Source organism: Sceloporus undulatus, chromosome 2 (genome assembly GCF_019175285.1).
Source record: "Sceloporus undulatus isolate JIND9_A2432 ecotype Alabama chromosome 2, SceUnd_v1.1, whole genome shotgun sequence".
NCBI lineage: Eukaryota > Metazoa > Chordata > Lepidosauria > Squamata > Phrynosomatidae > Sceloporus > Sceloporus undulatus.
In genome coordinates this window covers 189,471,415-189,498,032 of record NC_056523.1, presented here as the reverse complement: position 1 = coordinate 189,498,032, position 26,618 = coordinate 189,471,415, and the positions used below count along the sequence as shown (strand labels likewise).

At 42.2% G+C, this 26,618-nt stretch overlaps 1 protein-coding gene across 4 annotated transcripts in view; it reads left to right on the top strand.

Moving 5' to 3' along the window:
* Nucleotides 1-26,618, top strand: part of IQSEC2 (IQ motif and Sec7 domain ArfGEF 2) — a 230,203-nt gene that overhangs the window by 163,190 nt on the left and 40,395 nt on the right. For 3 of the 4 annotated variants that reach the window (XM_042452402.1, XM_042452401.1, XM_042452405.1), the window contains 2 exons: nt 21,458-21,749; nt 23,014-23,412. In XM_042452402.1, the coding sequence (XP_042308336.1) occupies nt 21,458-21,749; nt 23,014-23,412 (691 nt within the window). Of the gene's footprint in view, nt 1-504; nt 652-21,457; nt 21,750-23,013; nt 23,413-26,618 lie in introns of those variants that run through there. The other variant, XM_042452404.1, reaches the window with a different exon arrangement.

Below are 26,618 nucleotides of genomic sequence, written 5' to 3'. Positions count from 1 at the left end.
TGAAAACACTCCTGTAAATTCCTGCCATGAAATGCCTCCTGGACAGGAGGCTGAAATGTAGGACAGGTGCTGGAGAAAGGAGGGTGTCTGGTAAGCCCACAAACAGGGTGTCCAGATGTCCTCACCGCAAAGGAGGACAAGGCACCGGCAGATGTAGGACAGTCAGGAAAAAATGCAAATTGCAAAAGAAAAGCTCCAAAGACTGACTCGAAATGCAAATGAGTGCTTCTTAAGCCCTGCTGCAAATGGAGGACGTTTGGGGCATTCTTCCTGGGTAGAAAAGTGGGAATGGAGAACACGTCCTGGAAAAAGAGGACATGTCCTGGAAAAGGAGGGCCTGGGTGGCGAGAAGGGCTGAGGAAGGCGGCCCCTGCTCCTCTGGGCTCCTCCTTTGCTTTGCCTGGATGGAGAAGGAGGGAGGGCAGGAGGGATGGAGATGCTGCGCCGGCGCCTGGGCATCTGAGGGGCTCAGAGGACTAGCCTCTGGGGGGGCTGAGAGCCAGCCAAGCAGGCAGCAGCCAGGATCCCCCCTCCAGTTCCTGGCTTTGGGGGTCCTGGGCTGGGAAGAGAGCCCCCCAAAGCAGCCATGTGGTGCCTGCAATGCTCATCCGAGCGCCGCCCGGGGCAGCTGCATCACAAGCTCCTGCACTGGTGAGTGCACCCTCTTTTGCCAAGACCCCAGCCCTGCACCTCTTCTGCCCTTGCCCTTCTCTCCTGCCTCCCCCTCTGTGGCCAGGGTTGGCTGCTTTTTCTTATGACAGGGAATATTTCCACCACAGTGACAGGCATCTTCCTTTTCCAAGACACATCCTCCACTTCCACGCCTGTCTGCCCAGGAGGAATCCCCACATGTCCTCCATCTGGAGCAAGGGTTTACATTGCCATGAGTGTTTTTAGTTGGAGTTCCCTCCCTACCCAGGAAGCTGCTCAATTTGCCACTGAATGTGGCCATCCCAGGCGGCACAGTGTCCACTCTTCTTTGCATCCCCTCACATACAGATGCCCAGATAGTTGCTCTTACCTCTCCATCTCTTTTATTTGGTCACGCACGCCCTACTCCCTTTTCCTTGAATGTCCTACATCTCACTTTGGGATTAGGACATCTGGTCACCCTAGGAGGGACTCACCTACCCTTCCCAGCTCACACACACAATCAGCACTCAATAGGTTTCCTTTTCCTCTTCCGCGCTGTAGAAATGCCGCCTTTTGGCCCTTGTTGGCTGGCAACCCCTGTCTCCCAAATTATCTCCCCCCCCCCCGGGTAACACCCACCTTGCCAAGAAGCAACCCATTCCAAACCAAGGATCACCAATATTGCTGCTCCTAAGCCAAAAGGGGAAGGCGCCATCCCAGGTCCCCCACTCTTGCCTTTGTTCAGAAGTGTCTCCCCAAATAATGCTTCTTTCTCTGCCTCACACTCACACACACACACACACACACCCTGCCCTCCCACCATTCATTCAGTAGGATCTCCTTCAATCCCTGGCAGTGAAGACTGCCCCAGATGCTCTTACCTTTACCCAAGGTGTCAGATTCTACTACTCAATGCGGCCATCCCTTGCAGACGATATCCACTCCACATTTTTCAGCTAGGACATCTGAAATGCTGCACCAGCATTTGTTTGGGGGGACCCCCCTCTCACACACGGATAGCTGCTGTTACCTACCTCTCTAGGCAACAGCCAAATCCAATTTACAGGTTGTCTTCTCATGCTCTCAAAAGACAGGCCACTGAACTGACCCAGATCTCATTCTCTATTTTACAGATGGCCACTTACTGGCCAGTAGTGCTTCTACATTTGTGATCCTGGACATGTTTCTCCAGCTGTCCTCTTGAGATCTCCCTCACTCAGTAGAGGCCTTGCCAAGAAAGTCTAGTTTCCCTGCCAAATATCCTCTCAAATATTCACTAGGGCATCCCCTATCCAAGTACCCTAAAGTCCCCTTTTTCCATTCACAATCTCAGTTTACTTGAACTGTTCCAAATGGGAAAAATCTCTCACTGTCACCCTTCATAGGTTTTGTAGACCAGTTGGAAACTTCTAATACCCTTCTGTCTACTCCCCACATACTGTTCTCGCAGGTATACCAGCTTTGCTGGAATTATGTATGAACTCTAACACCCATCATCCCAAACCTGCATGGCCACTGGCATTGTGGGTAGAGAGAGTGGGAGTTGTGCCCTGACCCATCTGGGGACAATGAGGTTGTGATGGTATTGGTTGTTATCATTTTTGTTATCATTACTATTATTAACTTTGTTTATATCTTGCTTTCCCTCCAGAGGCAAAATTGCATACTGTTTTAAGTGTTGAATTAGGACTCGGGGAGAGCTGGGTTTTAATCTTTGCTCAGCCATGGTGACCTTGGACAAGTCACACTCTCTCAGCCTTGCAGGCAATAGCAAACTACCACCACTACCACCCCCAAATAAATATTTGCCAAGAAAATTCTAGGTTAGAGTAGAGTCACTACATTTGAAGTTGACCTGAAGGCACAAAACAACTCTCTTCCACCAGGGTTAAAAAGGGCTTGGGGGAAGATGTCAGGACCCCTTTCTGAGATCCATATATAGGCCATCTTTCCCCAGGTTCCCATTCCTCTGAGGCTTTCCTGCAGCTTTTGCCAGATATCCCTGGAGCTTGTGTGAAGAACATCAACCACCATCACTCCCTCTCTATAGGCTGGGAACTGTAGGCCTGGTTCCATTACCCACAATACCAGTCTTCATTATGTGAGCACATTTTTCCCTTTCTTGAATTCCAGAATGTATGAGGCAATTCAGGAAGGCACTATAACTAGAAGAAGTGATCCACAACTGGGTCATACAGGGAAGAAAGGGATGTGGGTAAAGACTGGAATTTCTAAAGCATGGCACTGCCAGGGCAGCCATAAAATAGGTCTCCTCTTTTTTCCAATTCAGCTCCTTCCTTTTACAGCTGTTGGAACTCACACAAGATCACAACCTTTTGTCCTGCATTAGTTAATCTGGAACAGCTGCATCTTTAATCTCAGTTACAGACATGTAAAAGGGTCCCTTTTTGCAGGGTGTCTACAAATGGTCCATGGCCACATGTCAGGGGACAACCCTTTTCATTGTCAGCTTTCCACAATAGAGTAGCTGCAGCCCTATAAGGCACAGACAAGGCGACTTCTCCTGCTGAGTTTTACTGCCTTTGTGGTGGCAGCGACAAAACAAATACTTTAAAAACATATAAACTAGACGTGATGTCTGTGTGTGTGTGTGTGGGGGGGTTGATTCCTGTTTTTAATTATAATTTTATGCTCTCAGATACCTCCGGGAAGTCCAGTTATCCTTAAAAACAAACCAGCTCTGTGTACATTTATGTTTTTAAAGGGAGTTGTTTTTTCTTGCTGCAACAAATTCCAAAAGGAAACCTGGCAAGTGCCACCAAAAAGGCCTGGAAACAGTGGTGTCACTAGGGTTGGCATCACCTGGTGTGATAACTCATGGTGTCACCTCTCCACTGACCTCTTCCCTTAGCCTTAGCACACTATACAAAATCCTTAGTAATATTTTTTTGTACTGATATTGCTCATAAATTGTAATTCCCATATATCACTGCATGTAATGGCAATAGTTGTGGCTTAAACAATTATCAGAATTAAAATTATACCTGTAAATTAGAATATCATAAACACAGCCTAAATATATTTGCATTTATGTAGTTTCATGTGAAATTTGGCAAGATGTGATGTTTTTAAAGAAAAATTTTAAAGAACAAGAAAAAAAATTAGGCCTCTCCTTTGTCCATCTATTCAGGGTCGTCCTATTCTTCTGAGCTCCAGGTTTTAAAGAGATGTCAGACTGGCTATAGGCTGAACCAAATGAAACCCTATGGGGAGGTGACATCACTGCTCCCCAAAGAACTTGCCAAGAAGATCCCATGATAGGATACCTTAGGGTCACCATAAGTCAGAAACGACTTGAAGACACAGAACAACAACAACCAACAACAATGGGGTGTCACAGAGTGCTGAGATCCAGGGTGAACCGGTTGAAACCCTAAGGGGAGATGATACCACTGCTCCCCAAATGTCTGCCTTTGGGCAGAAATGGGCTATGGCCTTCACCCAAAGGCAGACATTTGGGGAGCAGTAGTGTCACCAACCCTAAGGATTGCACACTGTTCAGCCTGCATACCAGCACCTCCTTAGTGATGCCCCTCTTGTTGTTATTGTTGCAAGAATTTTTAAGAGCAGGTTTACCATTGCCTTCCTCTGAGGCTGAGAGCATGTGACTTGCCCAAAGTCATCCAGTGGTTTACATGTGGCCAATAGGCCCTGTGGTTTCTTCCCCTGATGTAGGGAGAAAGTAATCTGTTAGTTTCTGGCCATGTAGTGAAATGAGTGATACAAATCCCTCACTTTTGCAGTCAGTGTACTGAAAAGATTGCCTGTCTATGTGGCCAGTCTGGCCAGTCCACAGGCTTCCCATGTGGCTGTGGCACAACTGGGTCTTCTACTTCATTGACAGAATGCAGAGGTCTTGTAGTCATTCATGGATGAATCTGATGTTTAAGCATGCCAAGGTTTAGCAGAAGTGATGGAGAGAATATGCAGAATGTGGTATTAGGTGTGGCTTCCTAAGTATCCTAGCTTTTGTGCATAACAGTAGGGGAAGGGAAGCAATTTTCTAGTCCTTGTGTTTATGAGTACTGTATATTGTTAAAGTGTTTTGGTAATGCCAGCTGAAATCTCTGAAGCCACAGGAGTGGTTGAATAAAATTTTCCGTTACGGGTGTGTTTGTATGAGGCATCAGTGCTCTGTACATGGTACTTGGAAGGTACTTTTTAAAAGTAATTTTTCCCATTACTCATTGTAGTGTTTGAAAAATAATCTGTTATTCTTCATTGCAATATTTAAAAAGTAACTTGTTAAATTTCTGATACCTTTTATTGCTTGAGTGGTATAAAACCTGGAAAAGTCCTGTCATACTGTCTTTTTAATGTCACTTTTAAAAATAACTAGAAAACATTGTTATACAATGAGTATAATTTTGTTCCCTTTCATTATGTTATTTTTTGAAAGCTGACCTCCTACTGTTGTAGAAAAAAAATCCTACATAAATGCCATTTGTAACTAGTAAATGCTATTTGTGACACTCAACTTCCATGCTCTGCTTACTAATCGCCTTGCCCCCTTCTCTGGTTTAACTTGCATAATTTAGGTGGGTTGTAGGTATCTCAGAATTTGTGTCAAATTGGTGTAGAATTTGATTATTATTTTTAATCACAGTCCTTGTGATTGCTTTCAGAGAAAGGTGAGGAGAAAAGCCATATTACTCTTTATATAGCCTCTTTACAGGATTGGGAACTGGATATCTTCCACAATCCACACTACACGTTTTACCACTTTGATCCCAGTCTAACTGCCATGACTCCATCCTATTGAACTCTATGATCTGTAGTTCTGTGAAGTACGGTACATATCCATTTCTGCCAGGGAGCTCTAGTGATGCAACAGTCTATAAATTCCAAGACTTTTTAGGATGTAGCTATGGCAATTAAAATGTTATCAAAGTGCTATAATGTAGTGTAAAAGAGATCCAAGGTAATGAAAACGTAGTAAAAAAACCTAGGATTTGGTGTTAGAGAGCTTAGAATTTCAATCTGTCAACAGAGGTATGAACAGACATAATGGTTCATTAGCAGACTACATATATTAAAATATGGGTTCTCATTACAGTGGTATATGTAACAAAAAGAGAAGGGAACTGACTTTCATGTAAACAGAATATATTGCTTTGAGACTTCAAGCCTAACAGGCCAGTTGCTTCACAGACCTATATCATATTACCTAGTTCTTTGAAAGTTTATGGCTGGAGTCACACTTTGAAGCTTTCTGTATCCCATTACACCCTGGTCCCATCCCCACAACTGTGTAATTGTGCTTAAATTGTCAGTGTATCTGAAGAAGTTGATTGAAACTCACAAAACTTCATGCTAAAGTAAATCAGTCTTAACTTGTGGCTAGATGCCATCTTCCCCCTTCTTTTTTTTGTGTGAAAAGGATTTGGTTAATTGACCTGTGAAATATTGGTCACATAATGACCAATAGCAGTGGTGGTGGTGATGCCAGATCCCATTTGATTATGGAAGCTACACAGGGTCAGCCCTGGGTAGACAGCCACTTTAGGTTATACTGTCGACCCTTCTTATACATGGATTTTTTATACACGGATTCAAGCATACACGATTTGAAAAGGTTAAAAAAAGTATAAATTTCAAATATCTAACCTTGATTTTCCATTTTTTATAAGGGACACCATTTTGCTATGTCATTATATTTAATGGGACTTGAGCATCCATGGATTTGTTATCCATGGGGGATCTTGGAACCAAACCCCAGTGGATAACAAGGGTCCACTGTATTTCAGAGGAGAAAACTGGCAAAACCACTTCTGAATATTCCCTGCCTAAGAAAATTCTGTGAAAGTCATGGGGTCACCATGAGACGTCAGGAGACTTGAAGGCACATATATTCATACATAATAATTTATAGCACAATATTAATGCTGGAGGTGATCCATTGGTGAGTCTCTCTCAGTACGCTCACAGAGCTTTCTACTGGTGCTATTTCCACTGTTGGTAGGCCTCAAACCAGTAGTGGCTGGTGACACTTATGTCTATGTGGCCATTGCATCTACAATACAGTGGGACCTTCTTATCCAGGATCCCCCGTGGATAACAAAATCCGTGGATGCTCAAGTCCCATCAAATATAATGCCAAAGCAAAATGGTATTCCTTATATCAAATGGAAAATCAAGGTTTGCTATTTGGAATTTATACTTTTTCTGAAGATTTTCAAGCCGTGGATGCTTGAATCCATGGATAAAAAAATCTGTGGATAAGGAGGGCCGACTGTAGTTTGAGTCTAGACTTTAAAGGAGGTGTCCAAGATGCAAAATTTGTTTTGAGGGTAGAATTGAACATTTTTGATAACTTCTTTAGAGTTCAATCTAAAACCTAAAGTGGAAGCCACAAGATACCATTATCCCAAGCCTGGATGTTTCCTGAGTAGATGTAGCTTTGGAATTGCTGGCACGCATCTGTTCAGAAAGAGAGAGTGACACCTCCTCTTTGAGCTCCCCAAAAATGCCAGCCTTAAAGTTGACATAGCCAATATATATCTGTATCTATAGCTAGCTAGCTAGCTAATCTATCTGCTGAGCTGAAAAGCCTAATAAGACTGCCCTCTCCACACTGACCGACCTCAGATGGTTGGATTTTGGAGAGTAGTACAGTATTTATTTTATTTACTATCTATTTAGAGTATTTATACACCACTCTTCAGCTACAAAGCCTCTCAGAGTGCTTACAGGACAGTCTACTGAGTAAGCTTCATTGGAAAGAGTGGGACTTCTCAGTAGGCATTCATCAGATTGCATTTTTGAAACCTTAACATTACAAGGAAAGCAAAGACATGTCAAGCTTGTTGATGGGTAGCTAATATTTGTTAGAAAAGAATATATTGGATAACTAGTTGTGAAATAATTGTGAAATGGCATGGACTTTTTTTTTAGGAATGAATTATTAAATTATTAAGTTTATCCTGCCCTTCTCCTAAGAAGCTGAAGGGGAAACAGCCATTCTGTAAAGTGTCTCTGTTGTGAAGCCAACATCACCTAATGAGATTTGTAACAGAGAATTTGAACCAGTGTCGTTCCCATTAGGCAAACTAGTTGGTTTTTTTTTTATCCCAGTGACTGCTTGTTTTGAGACACCTGAAATTCTTGGACAAAGCCAAAGGGAAAAAATACCTTGTCACTAGATTTGCTCTCACTTCTACATGGCTGCAGTTGCAAGCCCACTCCACACCTACCTTAGCTAACAAATGATGCAGTGATAACAAATATGTTTGTTGTTGTTGTCGTCGTTACTAAATGACAGAAAATGTCATGAAGTACCATATGTAGCCTGGAGGGTCTATACAGAGCCACACAATGGCATACTTGCCTTAATGAAATATTTGAAATGATTGACCATGAAAAAGAGTTTAAGGCACCAGTTTAAGATACTCCCCCCTACCAGTCTCATCCTTATTTTAGTACCTGCAATAAGTGATTATGAGTAGAACATTGTGGGTGTGTATATAACTGAGAATGAAAAAAAATGTGAGGTTTGGTGTGCATGTGTACATGTGTGCACACATCTGTGCCAGAATTTTCATCAGGTTGCTTCATACGGAGCAAATATCCATACATGGGTGAATCCGGTGTATTCATGGTGCATCCATTTGCATACACTGTAGATTGCAACCTGATGTATGCCTGGAAGAAAGCTGTTGTTTGGTGATAGTTTCCTGATAGGAAGAACAGATAGACAATCAATCCTGTGTGACTTGAAAGCTAAGCAGGGTCAGCCCTGGTTAGTACTTGAATGGGAGACTATCAATGAATTCCAAATGCTGTAGGCTATATTTCAGAGTAAGGAAATGGCAAAATCAGTTCTTGAGTATTCCTTGCCTATGAAAATCTATGAAACTCATGGGGGTACCATAGATTGTCAAACAACTTGGAAGACACATACACACAGAGAATAGATACATATTTGTGTATTCATAAAGTGTGATAGATGCAACTTATGTCATTTTCTCTCCAAAAGTCATTTCCAAGGTGGAGGTCTTTCCTTGTGTGAACCTTGGCTTATACTGCCACCTCAATTTAAAGATATTTCAGTCTCTGAATTTGTATGGTTAAGCATAAACATTTCATTGATCAGTATGCAAAGGGATCTTGTATCACCTTTGAGACTAACTGAAAGAAAAAAGCTGGTAGCCTGAGCTTTCATAGACATGAATTTACTTCCCATGCAAGAAAAGGTCTTGCCATCAACTTCTTTCAGTTAGTCTCCAAGGTGCTACAAGATCCCTTTGCATACGGATTTTCCAGATTAACACAGCTATATCTTTGAATTTAATTGATCAGTTGTATACATTTGTGCATGAGTGAAAATATTTTTTCTGAACTAAGCAGTGATCCTTCTTTGTTGTAGAATCTGTATGTTGTCATAGCAGGTATAATAGAACAGACAATCACTCCTATAAATGAGGGAAAGGAAAATGCTTCTTTTAATAGAATTATCTTTCCATCTGCTGTTTTCATAAGCATCCTGATAAGAGAAATAAATACATTTAAAGCTGTCTGTTAAATGAGGGACACACCTTTATAACCAATTAATAGTCTAATAAACATCACAGCCTTGCTATCTATCCCTTTCATCTTTTCCTAATGTTTACTTGTCTTTTTTGCTCCTAATCATGCAGCAGTGTCAACGTTTTACTGATCTTATTTCTCAACAGAAATGTACCATGCAATTTTTTTTATAAAATAAACATAATTATCTTTGGTCACATTAAAAAAAACTGGAAAACATAAAAATATGTATGCTAAAGAAATCTTTCTCTCCCACACATTGTATTTTATTGACACGTATACGTTTTTTGGAGAGGGGAGAGAATTGTGTTGGCATAGATAAGTATAGATCAGATGCAACATTATTGTGTCTTTTTTCTATCTTCTTTTTCAGTAGTTGTGTTTTCTTTCACAGTAGGAAACAGAAGGTCATCTTTGTGAGTGTCTGTTTTTCATACAACCACTTTGTTTCCACCACTCTCAGTCTCCTGGAGAGTGAGAGCTTTTCCCTGGAGATGCTTTTGAAGCAGTTAAGTGCACAGTTATTGCATAAAACCCAGATATCTGTTGGCCAAGCGTCTGTGGCAGGCAAATCACATTTCCCAAGCCTGTAACCACAGTACTTTTACTGCTGGGAAAACATGATATTTATCTTTCTCCCTACCAGATGCATCAAAATGTATCTATAGTGATTGTGAAGGTGGTTTGGAGTGTGTTTGCTTGAGTGTTGCTTCTCATTTCTTTGATATTGTCTTAACATATGTTTGCTAAGACACCCAGCAAGAAGAGAGAACAACAAAAAGGCTATTTCCTTTTCTTACAGTAGAATCATAGAATCCTAGAGTTGGAAGTGACCACAGGGGCATCTAATGCAAACCCTCACCACGTAAGAATATACAGCTAAAGCACTCTTGAGAGATGCTCATCCAATGTCTGTTTAAAGACTTCCGAAGGAGAGTCCACCACCCTCCAAGGCAATCTTGTTTCTCAGTCAAACAGCTCTTACAGTAAAGAATTCTTCATAATGTTTAGGTAGAATCTCTTATCTTGTAATTCATTGGTTTAGATTCTAGTCTGCAGTAGAAAAGGGGTACAATATTTCTCCCTCTTTTTCCACTTGCCCTTCTTCTTCTTCCTAGTTTTCTGTTATCTTTATCATCACAACACCAGACATGTAACCTGCCCATCAATCTATTGCGTTCTCCATCCCTTAACTGCATGCACTGTCTGTCAGAGCTTGTACAAGTTATTTTTTTGGACTGCAACTTCTGGAAAGCCACAATTAATGCATTCTGGGAGTTCACATCCAAAATTGTTACTTTTCCAAGCATGGATATGCTATGCAGGGACAAATCTGGATCTTGAGTTAGGCTGGCATAATAAAATAGGGTAGAGACTTTATTGTTGTCTAGAAAGGTCCCAAGAGAGACTTGCATATTTTGAGAAGACAGGCCTGTCAAGAGTTTATAGGATACTCCATTATGCTATCCTACTTCTAACAGGTGTGGAGTTAGAAGAATCCTGGAGTGTGTGAGTGTGCGCATACAAACACACACACACATCTCTTTTGGATCAAACAAGGAACCCGACCTGACACACGGCCCCAAGCATTTCATCTGAAGGAACTTCTCATGCCTGGAACGCCGCCATATGGAATTTCAACTCTCTACGAGATGCAGCCGCCTCTGGGGTGGGCTGCAGCAGCTGCTGTCTCTCAGCCCCGTAACATTTGGAGACAGGAAATAAAAGGAACATTCTGTTTTCTGGATGAAACCTTTGAGGGTGGCAGTGGGGGGGAGGGTATTTAAAGGACTGGAGAATGGAAATCCCTTAAAGTGGGATTCTGCCCAGAAACCTGATGGGAAGGAATGCAGCTTAAACGGATCTAGATGATTGGAGGTGAAGGTGTGCCGAGACTGGGCACACTGGCTGCAACTGCAGGTGACAACAAAGTGTCTTCCTTTCTCTAGCAGTAACCAAGAAAAAGCAGAAATTGGTCCTGCTGGGATTTGAACTTGCATCAGCCTGGAATACCTGAGCTCAAAGCTGCTGTTTCAGCTGATGAAAGCTAGCTTAACAAGGAGGGAAAGATTAAAACTAGCCTCCGCTGCTTTTTGTTCCTCGACTTCTCGGCAGTATCCTCCAAGCTAAGCAGCGTTTGAGGGTCCATGTCAAAAAGGCGGCTCTGATGGCTGACAGCATGGTGGCACATTGTATTTTCCCTCCGGTTTCCACAGTGGTATGATTTTCTATTCTCTGTGAAGTGTTTTCCTCTGTCATCACCATACTGGACATTGTCTGTGATTTGGGGAGGTGATATATGGCTTGGTTCCATTAGATTTAGCAGAGCTGGGTGTGTCTCTTTTGTCTATTGCTTGAAACGCATGCACATTCCAAAACAAAATGATTGTGCTTTTGGGGGGAAATGTGCTCTGCATGCCTATTGAAATTGTGTGCGTATAGCACAATTGTCTTATACGACTATGGCACATTTCTTTCCTCAGAGCGACATTGTGCTGTTAATTACACCTGTGTGTTTGCAGCAGTGTATTACATCCTCATTGTCCTTTATCTTACAGTGAACAATGTAATGCACTGCCATCCTTTCTCGACCCCACTTAGAGTCTGTTGCATGTCCAGGAAAGCTTTTATAATAGCACTTGCACTGCACATTCTGAATTGTCATACACAATGTCTCGCTGGTGAGCTTTTTGGCAGCTCATTGCATGCTTAAGAGTGAGGTTTGGCAGTGATACTTCTGCATGCTTGGTGTGGTTTTCTTTAGTATTGCATCTTCTTTTTCCCCATCTCCTTTATTATAGTAAAGCTGTCATTCGCCGGGGTTCTGTGTGTAAAGAGGAAACTGGAAAAGCCTTATTCTGTGGTGATCAATCCATCTGTCTTGTTAGAACATCCTTGAGCATTGGTCCCTGAAATGTATCTTACTGCTTGCAAGTAGCATTGTAGCAGCATGATGAAAGGGGATTGTGGATGGTTCTGTCAGTGTAGCCATCAAGGTATATTTATTCCTGGCTAGTTTGGTAGCACAAATTGGATAGGTCCTTGGCTGAGATTTTCAGCATAGATTCAGGGGACAGCTCACTTGCAGCCATGTATTAGCCACACAAAAGCTTACCTTGTGACGCTTCTTAACTGCAGGTTGATAATCGTAACTGCAGGGTGATAATCTGTTAACATCCCACCATCCAGTTAAACCCACTGCCAGGAGCTGTCACTACTGAGGAGGCAGAGTGTGTGCACCCCAGGCAAAAGATTTGGGGTGTCATGAAAGGGCAACAAGTCAATCATTATTTGAAACAGGTTGTTTTACTGTCTCATATACCAAAATAGTTTGGTTGGATTTGAGTCTTATGCATTTTGACTAGGGTGAGTGAAGAAAGCTGTCTACTGCTCTGTGTCTGGCAGCAAAATATCTCGAGTCAGCCCTGTCTGGCACTAGTGCTTCTCCAGTGCTGTTCCATTTCAGGTAACAAAATGTTTGGGGCCAATCTTGGCCGTCATTGCTGCCCTAGAAGCCTGGCATTGCAGGCTTTGAACCATGAGTCCTGTTCAGCAATGCAGACTTCATTTGTGACTTTTCCAAACAGGGGCTCTGACATTAGTGGCTGTATTGGGTTTTAAGATGGAGCTCAAAGGATTGCTAGGCAGAAAGTTATTTTCTTTTCTTTGGGCCAAACTGTGTTGTCAGAATGGCTGAATTACATGAGGCTGGAGCAACCCAGTGAAGTGACAATGTTGTCCTTAGTGTTATGTAGCCAGCCACACAGCTTTGTTGGTCATTTGGTCATTTGACTTTGGCTGTGGTTCCCACTCCTGGTTTTGCCTTCCTTAAAACAAATGAATCCTATTTCAGAGGATGCCAATGTGCTGTGTGGAGAAGGGTTCCCAGAGAACCAGAGGACTCTTAAACAGGGGCAACCCAAGCCTCTCAGACCATTGTTCAGAGAAAGGGGCTCTAATTCAGTCCTTGAACACATTCTTTGTGTGCTGACAGGTCCTGGTTTCATCTCTGGCATCTCAGATTAAAAGTACTTCTGGAAGCAAGTAAGAGACAGTGTGGCATAGTGGTTTGAACATTGGTCTACACCTCTGGAGACCAGCGATCAAATTTTCACTCAGGCATGGAAACCTACTGGGTGACCTTGGGCAAATAACAAACTCTCAGCTTCAGGAAACATTATGACAGGTTCACTTTAGGATTACCATGTCAGAAACAACCTGAAGGCCCACGACAACAACAACAAAGTAAAAATGAAGTAGGGCTTTGGCAGAGGTCTTCAGCTGCAGCCATACCATGAGTCAATGGTACTGAAATAGATGGATCCACAGTGTGATAGCAGGAGAAAAGATGACAAATATGCACATCTGAAGCTGCTGTTAACATTTGTGAATTATACCTGCAGTAACCAAACCCTTTCTTTCTGGACTCTGCTTACCCTCTGTACAGAACATCTAGTATCACCATTCTGGTTTTACTCAGATATCTTTATTCCAAAATCAATGGGTCTATCAATGGCTATGCCACAACCCCTTGCTCTATCAAGAGGGGAAAGTTGGTTCTCTCCCAATTCTCTCTTAATTTTCTTTTCTCTCTCATTCCACCTGGGAACCAAGTATGGCTTTTTTCCCACACTGCAAGATGAATCAAGAGTAAGGACAAATGTGATTATACCAGTATTAAGTAAAGCTCCTCTGAGTAGGAACTTCCACCAGAGAAGTGTAAGCAATGCTGTGAGCAGTTAGTTCCAGTGATGACCATACTTTTTAAGCCATGTAGTGCAGTCTAAGTCTTAATTCAAGATCTTTCTTTATCATAAGTTCAAATGACTTGAAGTCACACAACAAGACAATGGAGATTATCAAACAGGGACAGAACATCCTTGTCCTGTCCTTCCCGGGTGATCATGGGAAGGACTTTCAGACGACATTGCACTGATCCATCTGGGAAGCGCAAATGACAACGATCACTCTAAAGACTTTCATATGATGTTGCGCTGATCCTGTCATTGTCCCATCAGTGGGGTGGAATTGTCCCATCCTTGCCCTTCATTTTGCATTAATAGAAGAACCCATTAATGCAGTTCCACTTCACTGACAGGTTTATGACAGGATCAGCATGTCAAGTGTGAATGTCTTTGGCGTGATCGCTATCATGGATGGGATAAGGACGGGCTTTGCTCCCATCCCCTGTCTGACAATCTCCAACAATAAGTCTAATTGTCCCTTGAACATTTTCCCTTGCTTCACTGGTGGTCGTCCTCATTTAATTGCAGTATATGTATAAAATTTATTCCATTCTGCCTTCAGGGAGATCAGGGCACAAGTTTGCCACAGACTACCACCACTACCCATGTTCTCCTAACAACAAACATGTGAGGTAAGATAGATGGAGAGTTGTTGTCTTACTCAGGGTCACCCAACAAGCTTGATCAGGAACCAGAGCCTATGTTATCCCAAGCTGAGGCAAACACTACCCAACATACTAGCCTTGGCACAGGACCAGATGTCCAGATACCATCACCAGGGAGTAGAAGGTGCTGAAGCTGTGTGGGGCTTTGAACCTTTCACTGTGATGAGACATAAAAGTAGTTTGGAAACTTTAGCTACTGCAGGAGGTAACAGCTTGTTTGCTCATAAGTATGGACTAGTACACTCGCATATTGCCTGCTTTGAAGCATCCTTCCTGAGTGACAGTTTCTTTCTGGGCCCAGTCCATAGTGCTGATTTTTAAAGGAACTTAAGTTCCCTGGTTCCTGATTATCTCAGGGTAGATCTCCTCCCTTCCTCTGCCATTACTATATGCCGCCCCTTGCTGTTGTTGTTATGGACCTTCAAGATGACTCTGACTTATGGTGTTCCTCTCATGGGGTTTTCTTGACAGAATTTATACAGAGGGATTTTGCCATTGCCTTCCTCTAAGGCTGAGAGAGTGTCACCCAGTAGTTTTCCAGGGCTGAGCAGGGATTGCTCCCTTGGAGCCCTAATCCAATATCAAACCACTTACACCACATTAGCTCCAAACCTATTTCACCTAGCATTTAAGATTGTTTAGTGAGACCCCGCTCCAGCTCCTGTTATATAGGGAGACATCACCCTCAGGGCCTTCTCTGTAGTGGAATCAATGCTCCCTAACTCTCATCTCAGATCTTCATTACTTCCCTCTTCTGGCTTGTCTGCTAAAATGTATTAAACCCTCTTCTCCCCTCACCCTCAGCTGATGCTTTGAAAACTGACCTCTGCTTTGTCCTTGGGCTATATTATTTCTCTAGGTTTTGATGCTACAACAGTTTGAAATTGCTGTTGCAGAGCCTAAAGAATTCCTGAGGTTTTTGATTTATTCCTGGCTGCAATCTATCAGTGTTTTAAGACCAGGAGTGTTTTAAGACCAGGAGACTGCTCTGTTTAATTGAATGAAAAATTAATTGGATTAGTGAATTGATTTAATTAATTCATCAATTGGATTAATGAATCAAAAGCACTTGAATTGACAGAAGGATGCTCCCAATTAACTGGACAATGTGTGCGAGAGAGAGAGAGGAGAGAGAGAGAGAGTATGTACACACACACGCACATATATATATATATATATATATAGAGCATAAGCTGGGATTCAAACCCTGGTCTCCCAGTGTCCTAGTCCAGCACTCAGACCACTACTCCACAATGACTATCACTCATCATTTAATTTAGTCATTTAGTCAACTAAAATTTCTGTAATTGTTTGCAGCCCTACAGGAAATATTTTTGGACAATCTGAATATTTCATGTCTGGGTGGTTATGCTAAAATTAAACAAGATGCTAGTCTTAAGAAAGTGAAAATTTATCATGCTGTGTTTTTCACTGTACAATAAGTTTTCTTTTCCCCTTTGTGACAGAATCATGTGGCATCTTTAAGACTGACGGATTTATTGTAGCATCAGCTTCCATAGACTCACAGTCAATTCCCCAGATGAGTGGAATACTGTCTTGGGAGCTTCAGCTCTGTATGTTGTGCCAGTGGTTGGATATTGGATTAGACAATAAAGTGAAAGCAAATTTAAATTCAAAGATGTTCACATCAACAGTGATATCATAGAATCATAAGAGTTGGAAGAGACCACAAGGGCCATGCAGGAACTCTCAAACAAAGCATCCCTGACAGATGGCCATCCAGCCTCTGTTTAAAGACCTCCAAAGAAAGACCTCCACCACTCTCTGAAAGAGTGTGTTCCACTGTCCAACAGCTCTTACCGTCAGAAATTTCTTCCTAATGTTGAGGTGGAATATCTTTTCCTATAGTTTGAATCCATTGCTCCTGGTCCTAGCCTCTGGAGCAGCAGAAAACAAGCTTTTTCCATCCTCAATATGACACCTATTCAAATATTTAAGCAGACCATCATATCACTTCTTAACTGTCTCTTCACCGAGCTAAACATAACCAGCTCCCTAAGTAGTTCCTCATAAGGCTTGGTCTCTAAACCCTTCACCATTTTATTCAACCTCCTCTGGACATGCTCCTTTTTAAATTGTAGTGCCCAGAACTAGATACAGTATTCCAGGTGAGGCATAACCAAATCAGAATACAGTGTCACTATTACTTCCCTTGATATAGACACTATTCTTCTATTAATACAACCTAAAATCACATTGGCCTTTTCAGTTGCTGCGCCACACTCATGTTCAACTTGTGGTCTACTAGGACTCCTAGATCCCTTTCATATGTAGTCTCCTTAAGCCAGATGTCACCCATCCTAGATCTATCAATTTCATTTTTTCTACCTAAGTGCCTTACATTTCTCCGTGTTGAATTTCATTTTGTTATCTTTGGCCCAGCTTCCTAATCTATTCAGGTCATTTTGAATTTTGATCCTCTCATCTAGGTTATTAGCTACTCCTCCTAATTTGGTGTCATCTGCAAATCTGATAAGCATGCCCTCTGTTCCTTCATCCAAGATATTGATAAAGATGTTGAATAGCACTGGGCCCAGGGCAGACCCCCATGGCACCCCACTGGTCACTTCTTTCCAGGATGAAGAGGAGCCATTGCTGAGCACCTTTTCAGTTTCTCTGGTCAACCAATTACAAATCTATTTAATATTACATTGCATTGTCATTGACATGAGCACAAACATCCCAACAGTAAAGTACTTTGATAAGAACTTGTTATCTGATACAGACCTCTTAGGATAATGTATCCTGGAACATCCTCATAGAGCAGTTTCTCAACCTGTGTTTTCCCTCTTTGGTTTTTTGTGGGGTTTTTGGGCTATGAGGCCATGTTCTAGAAGAGTTTATTCCTGACATTTCACTAGCGAAGATGCCAGCCACAGCTGTTGGCGAAACATCAGGAATAAACCTTTGTAGAACATGCCCTTGTAGCCCAAAAAAACCCACAAAAAACTATGGATGCCAGCCGTGAAAGCCTTTGACTTTGCCCCCTTTGTCATTCCCTTATACCACCACTGCATACTGTAGGGTTATAAAACCTCCATCCCAGCCCAGGGGTATTAGTTCCAATTTATCTGCATACCTTGGCATCCACAAATTTTACATAGTAGCCTGGCAGGGGCTCAGTCAACCTCCTGCTTTTTGGCAGTTGCCTTGGACTACAAAACCCAGCCGTGACTAAGCACCTGACAAGTCACAAGATTTGGCTAGTGGTCTTTGGTCATCTGGTGACCCACAGTTTGTGCAGTGATTTTGGAACAGAGTTAGTGAGCATCTTATTAGATCAGGCATGGCTGCCTTCTTAAACCTAAGAAAAGAGTGTGTGTGTGTGTGTGTGTGTGTGTGTGTGTGTGTTTTAGCACCCAGATTCTTGGGGGAATTTGGGGCTTCATTAATTAAAAGTCTTGATGCATGATGGCCTAGAGACTTATTTCATTAGATTCATGTCTGCTCCTAAGTGTGTATAAATTCTGTAATTTAAAAAAATCCAACCAACTAAAATGTTTCTAAAGCAACAGAAAGATCAGTACCAAATGTATTTGTACTTGTGTTCCCATTGGGAAGTAAAAATTTTCTCTAGGCCTGCAAAACAAGATACTCCCACAGCTACAGGCAAAGGGTGACCTCTGTGCAAATACTCAAATACACTGTGTGAAGGATCAGGCAAGGGCATGAGGATTGGACTTGCTCACTGTCACTGTGCTCTTCTCTTGCTTCCTACTTGCACCTTTGAACTAATGCATGCATAGAGATCTGTGCAAATAGGGCTCAGTCCACATTGTTCTGGCTTGTCCCAGCTATATGCAGGTAAAGGATGGCTTGATCCCTTTACATAAACAGTGGACAAAACAGCACTGCCACAGTTTCCCCAGCTATCCTGTCTGTTGAAGGATTTGCATAACACTAAGAACTTCTTGTGAATCAGGCGTGGACCATTATCCAGTGAACAAATCCCCTCAATCCTTGCAATTCAGGACTCCTCCATATTGGCCAAACGTCTCAGGATTTGACAGGAGTTGTAGTTGCACCTACTGTATAAGGGTGTGTGTGTATAGCCATATGACAATCCTCCTGTCCCAGTTTTTTCTCTTGAAATATTAGTACTAGTTATGACTTTTTATATCAACTGCAGAGTGGGTTGTTCCATCTGATCCTAAAATCCATAAAAATGGAATGGAATGAAATGAAATAAATTATGGGAATTTCTGGTACAGGCCAGGGTAAATATCACAGATCTATATCCATTGTACCATTCTCACTGATAACATTTCGAATAGGAGTGTGATCTTTGCCATGAAAGTTTCCTGCCAATCTGTGTTCCCTCATTACATTTCTGGTTATCATATTAGTGTTTCTGCCCCCCCCCCCACCACCACCACCACCACCACACATACACTTTTTTAGAGTTGTGTTTGTAAAATGTTACAATTTTATGTCACTATGTATAGCACTATGACTGTACAAAAGAATATAAATGGACAGATAGTGCAAGATGGGGAGCATGGGTGCTGGAGAAAGAGCATACTGAGAAAGATGCTGAATTCAATAGGATGGCAGGAATGTGGGGAAATTATATCTATCAGCTTAACCACAACTCTAGAGAAAAGGAATAATAGGGAGATAGAAGGTATCACCAAAATCTGCTACAATCAGAAACAAGCAAGGGCCCTGAGCCCCAAATGTTTAGGGCACAACTTAGATGCAGGCGTGTGAACATCTGTCACAAGAAATGCAATCTCAAAATGGAATGAATATTTAACAGAACTGTTCTGCGGTCTGGAGAAGCCTGCAATCCAGGCAGCAATATTACTTTTTTACTTGCCTCTGAAAAAATATTGTGTCTGTGTACTTTGTCATACAGCCAGGATATCCTTGACAAATGTTCCATTCATTTTGCTCATTCGTTTTCAGGAGAATCTGCCTACCTCTGTCAAAGAAGTGGCTTTTTCAAACATACTGTATTTCCACAGCACTCAAACTAAAATATATGTTTTTTCTGGAGATAGGCAAATTTCCCTGGAGAATGGGGGTGGGGAAAGGGTATTGTGATTTGTGGTTTTTAAAATGAAATGTGGTTGTAAGAACATTATCATGGACACCTTTTGGATAATCTCTTGGGCATCCCATTGCACTCACAAAGTTGTAATCCTGACATGAACGTAGCCTCCACACAACTGCCATGACTTGTGGAGTGTCCCTTCTTTTCATGGGATAAGTGTGGCCATTTTGGCTAGTTACATGATGTAGCATAAGAGAGTGCCAGGAAGCCACCCAAAGCTCTTAACCAAGCCCTGGACACATATTCAGTCAGTATATAATGTGCAGCATCTGTTCAGGTTAATATTCAGAGGAGGGTTGAGAGTCAAAAGCAGGAGAATAGAGCAGGTCAAGTAAGCCTGGACTGAAGGAAGCAGCATCTGGAAGCCAAGCAGCATTAGGTACTTCCAGAACAGGGGCTAGGGGCTTACCTATCCCAGGAAAGTTTATGTCAGGGTCCCAATCAATCATTAGGCTGACTGGGAGCCAGTCACAGCATGTGAGATTCTTGAAAGAGCAGGAGAAAATTCATCTGCCTCTCAAGGCTAGTACAGTGAGTCCTTAGACTCTGCTGGGGTTTGGAATGGGAATACACAAAAACCAGCGACGGAACATTTCAATCTCCCTGGGCATTCCATCTCAAACCTCAGAACAGTGGTCACTGAAGAAAAGAACTACAAAGGTAGACTGGAAAGAGAAACAGCAGAATTGGAATTGATCCACAAACTACAGTCCCTCAACAATGGATTGAACAAAGACAATGGTTTACTGACTCACTACACACACTTCAACACTATCTGACTCTATCCTCATGGGGTTGCCCTACATTCATTTATTCCCCATACCACAGGCTGGTCCCTTTGCAAAACTGGATTTGCCAGTTCATCTCCATGCACAAAGACCAATTTCCTATGCCTTTATCCACTAACAACCATAGTTAAAACAACCTACAACTTCATTTCCATACACAAAGGATTTGTAATTTGAATTGACATCCTCACATACCAGTGGCATATATATGTCTGTGCCTGGTTTCCACTCCACCACATGCATCTGAGGAAGGAGACTGAAGTCTACGAAAGCTCATGCTGCCAATTTCTTTCTTTCAGTTTCTCTCAAAGGTGCTACAAGATCTTTCTATGTCCATGGATGCTCATTCCATTAAATACAATGGTGTCCCTTATATAAAATGGCAAAACCATGGTTTGCTTTTTGGAATTTATATTTTTTGGCTATTTTCAAGCCACGGATGTTTGAATCTGTGGATAAAGAATCCGTGGATACAGAGGACTGACTGTATAGATATGCACTTGCCTCTTGTGACATTAAAGCAATAAAAATAAAAGTACAGTAGCTGAGGGTGGGAGGCATGGCCTCTGATCTTCATTGGATATATGGCTCCATGGGAGGCTTCCCCTACTCTTTGTGTTGTTTTCCACTTCTGAATTCCTTTCCATCCAGAAAACTCAGCACAATGAGTAGCAGCTTGGGAATTCATGTTTGTAAGATCAATAATACAAGTAGAAAAAGGTTAAATTGTACACCCTGCATACACACCACCAGCAGTGCTTCTAATCTGTTAATTCTTCAGGGGGATATTCTTGCTTATAAGTCTTTAAGGAGCATGAACTCCAGACCTGGATCTTACACATTTGGCTGATTTGGGTCCTCAGGGGCTGAGTGGGCCAGTCTGTGACATGAGACAAAGAGGAGATGAATGGAATAAAGTTTGTTCAGGGTTGAATTATTTTGTTAATGTCCCTCCTGCCTCCTCAGCATTTATATTTAACCTCTTCCCCTCTTTTTTTTCAGCGTGGAAGGCGACCCACCAGGAAGTGAGACTGGCACGATAGTGGACAATCTGGGCAGTCAAGCTCCATACCTCTGTGCCCCTGAAGTGAGCAAAGTTGAGCACTACGATTTGGCGCCTTCCTCGTCGTCGTCCTCTGTCTGTCACACTCCATCCCCAGGGCTACCGTGGGCCCAGCGTGCTCGGCTACAGCCCGCCAGCGTGGCGCTGAGGAAGCAAGAAGAGGAGGAGAGCAAGCGTTCCAAGGCCCTGTCAGACAGCTATGAGCTCTCAACGGACCTTCAGGACAAAAAGGTAATGGGGCTGTTATGTTAATAGTAATGCAAATATTATTAACCTGGCTTAAGTGTGGAGCCAGAGTACTTCTATCTCTTGAGCTGTCTATATCAGGAGCCCTGGTGGCACAATGGTTAAATGCCAGTACTGCATCCACAAGATTGGGAGTTTGATCCCAGGGCTCCAACGTTGATTCAACCTTCCATCCTGTCTGCCTGAGACCCCAGAGAGCCACTGCCAAATTCAGAGTAGGCATTACTAAGCATAATGGGCAACTATGCCATGAAACTTATATAAGGAGTCATTTATAAGCACTCTGTCAAATAATGCATAGCCCCCTATCTCCTTGGCAGGCACCAGGAAAGCTTTTCCTCCTAGATGGCACTTGCTGTAGTTCCCATCATCTCTGCCTATTATCATAACCACAGATTGCCTCTGTTGCCACACTACTGCCAGTGTCTCCATCTCTTATGCTGGCACAGTTACACAAGACAGTAGGATTGTGGCCAAAGTCTTAGTCTGTTCCATATTTTGCCATGCAGAGGAAGAAAACACCCTGTGGGTTTCTGTGCCCTGAAAGAATAGCTAGAGAGAAACTGATAATATAATTATAACAATGTCCCAAAGGAATGAAACAAGAACATTACCATATATAAAATGACCCTATATTTATATGTAAATCGCCACATTGCAGTAATACTACAAAACATAGCATACACAATATAAAATGCTATAGAGAACTATATATCCCACTGTGCTTCCTCTGGTCTTAACAACCTCAGTTCCAGTATAGTGTTTTCCACACACAGTAGATAGCAAAATGTTCCATCAAAATTATTTCCCCAAGTGGTAGAACGTGCTTTCTCAGATCTTCACAACCTCTGTTCCAGAATTATGATTTCCACAAGGTTACAGACAATAGTCAACACATTGGTGGTTGCTGCAATATAGCAATACAGGTTGTGGAAACTGTAGGTAGTAAATAGACAGCAAAAACCTCCAGAAGTTTTTGAAACCGTTTCAATATTTCTTCATCATTAGAAATAAATGTATATTCCAGCTAAGTATCGACTCCAAAAATCAGTATCCAAGATGCAACCCTCCTGTTGTGTGCTTTCTGATTTCAGTGTCCTTCCAGGCCTTGTTGACCTCTTAAGAGTAGCTGACTCCCCACAAAACCACCTACACAGGGATTTCCAGTCAGGTTCCTTCTTTTAGCTCAAACTTCCTTGCCTGAGTCCTTTACCCTCGACCCCGACTGATCCTTTGTTACCCATTGCAGGTGGAGATGCTGGAGCGGAAGTATGGGGGCTATTTCCTGAGCCGTCGGGCAGCTCGTACTATCCAAACTGCCTTTCGCCAGTATCGCATGAACAAGAAATTTGAACGCCTGCGAAGCTCGGCGTCCGAGAGCCGCATGTCACGGCGCATCATCCTCTCCAACATGCGGATGCAGTACTCCTTCGAGGAATACGACAAGGCCCAGAATGCCCCTTACTTTGAAGGGAAACCTGCCTCTCTGGACGAAGGGACCATGGCTACTGTTCGGCCTCATCTCTTAGACCGTGGCCTACCCTATGGTGGCTCTTGTCGGACAGGCTTGGATGGCAGCTCCCTCCATTCCTCTTCCGGAGGCTTCTGCAACGACATCACAGAGCTTGAGGACTCCTTCTCCAAGCAGGTAGGTTCCACGCCACCTCCTCTGGGCACATCAAAGCAAATTGTCCTTTTCCTGAGACCTTCCCACATCCCTTTGGTCTGTTCCTTTTGATGTTCCCCAGCTTTGCCATGACTTTTGATGGCTCCCCAGGATCTTCATTGTTGTTGTCATATGCCTCCAAGTAGTTTTCGACTTATGGCAACCCTAAGGTGAACCTATCATGGGGTTTTCTTGGCAGGTTTCCTCTCAGGCTGAGAGAATGTGACTTGCCCAAGGTCACCCAGTGGGTTTCCATGGCTGAGGCAGGATTCAAACCCTGAACTCCAAGTGTCCTAGTCCAACACCCAAACCATTACACCACACTGGCCCTCATGATTTTCTTCAGCCCTTCTCAAATCCTCTCATGTCTTTCAGCCTTTCAGTGTGTCTTCATCTTTCCACAATCTAATTGGGAGGTGAGCTGAGCAGCACGTGATTCCCTGGCTGTTTTTGCACCTCCCGGGTTCCCATTGCTTGTTGTTGTTGGAGACAACTTTAAACTATGGCAACCCTATGAATGAGAGTCACCCTGTCCTTAACTGCCTACTCAGCATTTGCAGATTCATGGCTGTGGCTTTTCTGATTGAATCTTTCCATCTGGAATGTGGTCTTCCTCTTTTTTTGTTGCCCTCCACTTTACCAAGCATTATCATCTTTTCCAGTGAGCTTTCTTCTCATGATATGACCAAAATATGACAGTTTAGTCATCTTTACTTCCAAGGAGAATTTGGGCCTGATCTGCTCTAGGACCCATTTATTTCTCTTTTTAGCAGCCCACAGTATCCTTCCCCAGCACTAAATTTCAAATGAATTAATTTTCTTCCTATCAGCTTTTGTCACTATCCAACTTTTACAACCATACATAGAGGAAGGGGATACTATGACATGGACCATGCTAACTTTAGTATACAGTATTTTTGACAAGAAGCATTGTCTAACTCTTTCAGTCATGGAAATAGTTGAATGGAGAGGATTGATTAAATTGCAGAAACCACTACAGACCGGGTGAAAGAAGGCTTTTGAAAGAGGAAGCCCTCTCCCTTCCTCTGAGTACATGAAAATGCAGGTCTTATGTGTTCCTGGAGTGGGAATACAGAAATTATATATTTTTAGAAATAAATGTTTATTTCAAAGTTATAGTGGGCTATCCTCACCCAGCAGGTAGCCAAACCTCTTCCTTGATTTTGTATCTTACAGAGAGCAAACGAGAGACTGAAAGAAGGAGGCACACTCTCTGGCCCTTTTAGTGCTCAGTAATGATTAAATCTGCTTCAAAGTTCTAGGGTTCTATTGAACTATTTATTCACTTGCTTTTTAAGTTATAAAACCTTTGTCTTCATCTATTTCTCTAAAAAAGATATATAGGGTGTGTAAAAACAGAAGATATTAAAAGCAATCTAGATCAATTAATGAGGGGAGATAAAAATTTTACCGTCTCTTCCACAGATGTATTGCCCTAAGATACTAGAGCTTTGGAAATGGTGGGCAGCCACTTCATAATCCCACCTTCACTTTATGTAGGGTTGTATTGTAACTGTTTAAAGTTGGTATGTTGATGTGTTCTTCATGTACGTTTGATGTTATTTGATTTTTAAAACTGCACTTGTTAACTCCTTTGTTTGTTTTATTCTGTAAACCTCCTTGGGAAATTTTTATCTCCTAAAGGCAAGATTGAAATGATTAGGAAAAAAATAACATAAACAAGTACTTCATATTATATTTACACTGTACACTGCCTGGTTTACTTCAGAGAATAAATGTTCACTGTACACTGGCAGTAATAAAAATTTTAGCGATAAAGAAAAGAAGAGAAGAAAAACAAAAGGGAGATAGAAAGAAACTAAGAATTATGAATGCAACAGTACAATGGCTTGTGCAGAAAGATTGTAATTATTACAATGACCAATGCAGAGAAAAAAAAGAAGGAAACAACTTTTTCACAAGATCTGGGAATCAAAGGAAAAGTCAAACCAGGGACTGGGACACTCTATGACAATAAAAATAACATAATTCAAGACCAGGAGGGAATAAAAATATATTGGATGCAATACACAGAAGAATTATATTAAGGAGATAATAATAATAATAATAATTTGTTTTATTTATATACCGCTATTCCAAAGATCATAGCGGTGAACAGCAAGTAAGCTAATTAGCAAGTAAGCTAATTTGCCCCCAACATTCTGGGTACTCATTTTAGCGACCTCGGAAGGATGCAAGCCTGAGTCGAGCTTGGGCCCTTTTGCTGGTCTTGAACTCGCAACCTTGTGGTCTTGAGTGAATGGCTGCAGTACAGGCATTTAACCACTGCGCCACCAGGGCTCCCTGGAGATGACAAAACGAAAGACACATGGGATGAAGTGTGATATGAAGATGAACCCCAAATTCTAAAAAGTGAGGTAGAAATTGCAATAAGAGAAATGGCAAAAAACAAATCACCAGGAATAGATGATATTCCAGTTGAACTGCGGCACTCCACATTGACAGGGTCAACTCTAGTGCTAACCAACATTTATCAACAGATATGGAAAACAAAATGATGGCCAACAGATTGGAAGCGATCGATATATATCCCCATCCACAAAAAGAGAGACACAAGAGACTGCAACAACTATGGGACCATAACACTGATCTCCCATGCAAGCAACATTATGTTCAAAATTCTGCAACATAGACTCCAACAGTGGAGGCCAGAGGTTCTTGGAGATGTCTCATTCAAAGGGTCTCTATGAGTCGAGATTGACTCAAAGACAGTTAACAACAACAAATAGCATCAGAATGGCTTTTAAAACAACAACCATGTGCTACAAACTCTGTAAATCCCTGGTTCAAATCTCACATCTGCTGTGAGTTTACTGGATAGGCTGATTTCTTACTCTTCAAAGAATACTGTTCTAACATAAAACATTGTTGTCAGATTACAACAGTCTCAAGTATTGGAAGTGTTCTGAGGACTGGGGTTGGCCCTCTGTATCCATAAATTTGTTATCCATGGATTCCACCATCCACGGCTTAAAAATATTTAAATATACATATACATTCCAAAAAGGAAACCTTGATTTTGCCATTTCATACAAGGGATATCCTTTTTATGTCATTGTATTTAACATCCACAGCATCCACAGATTTTGATAGCCACAATGGCTCCTGGAACCAAACCCCAGCAGATATGAAGGGCCCACTGTATA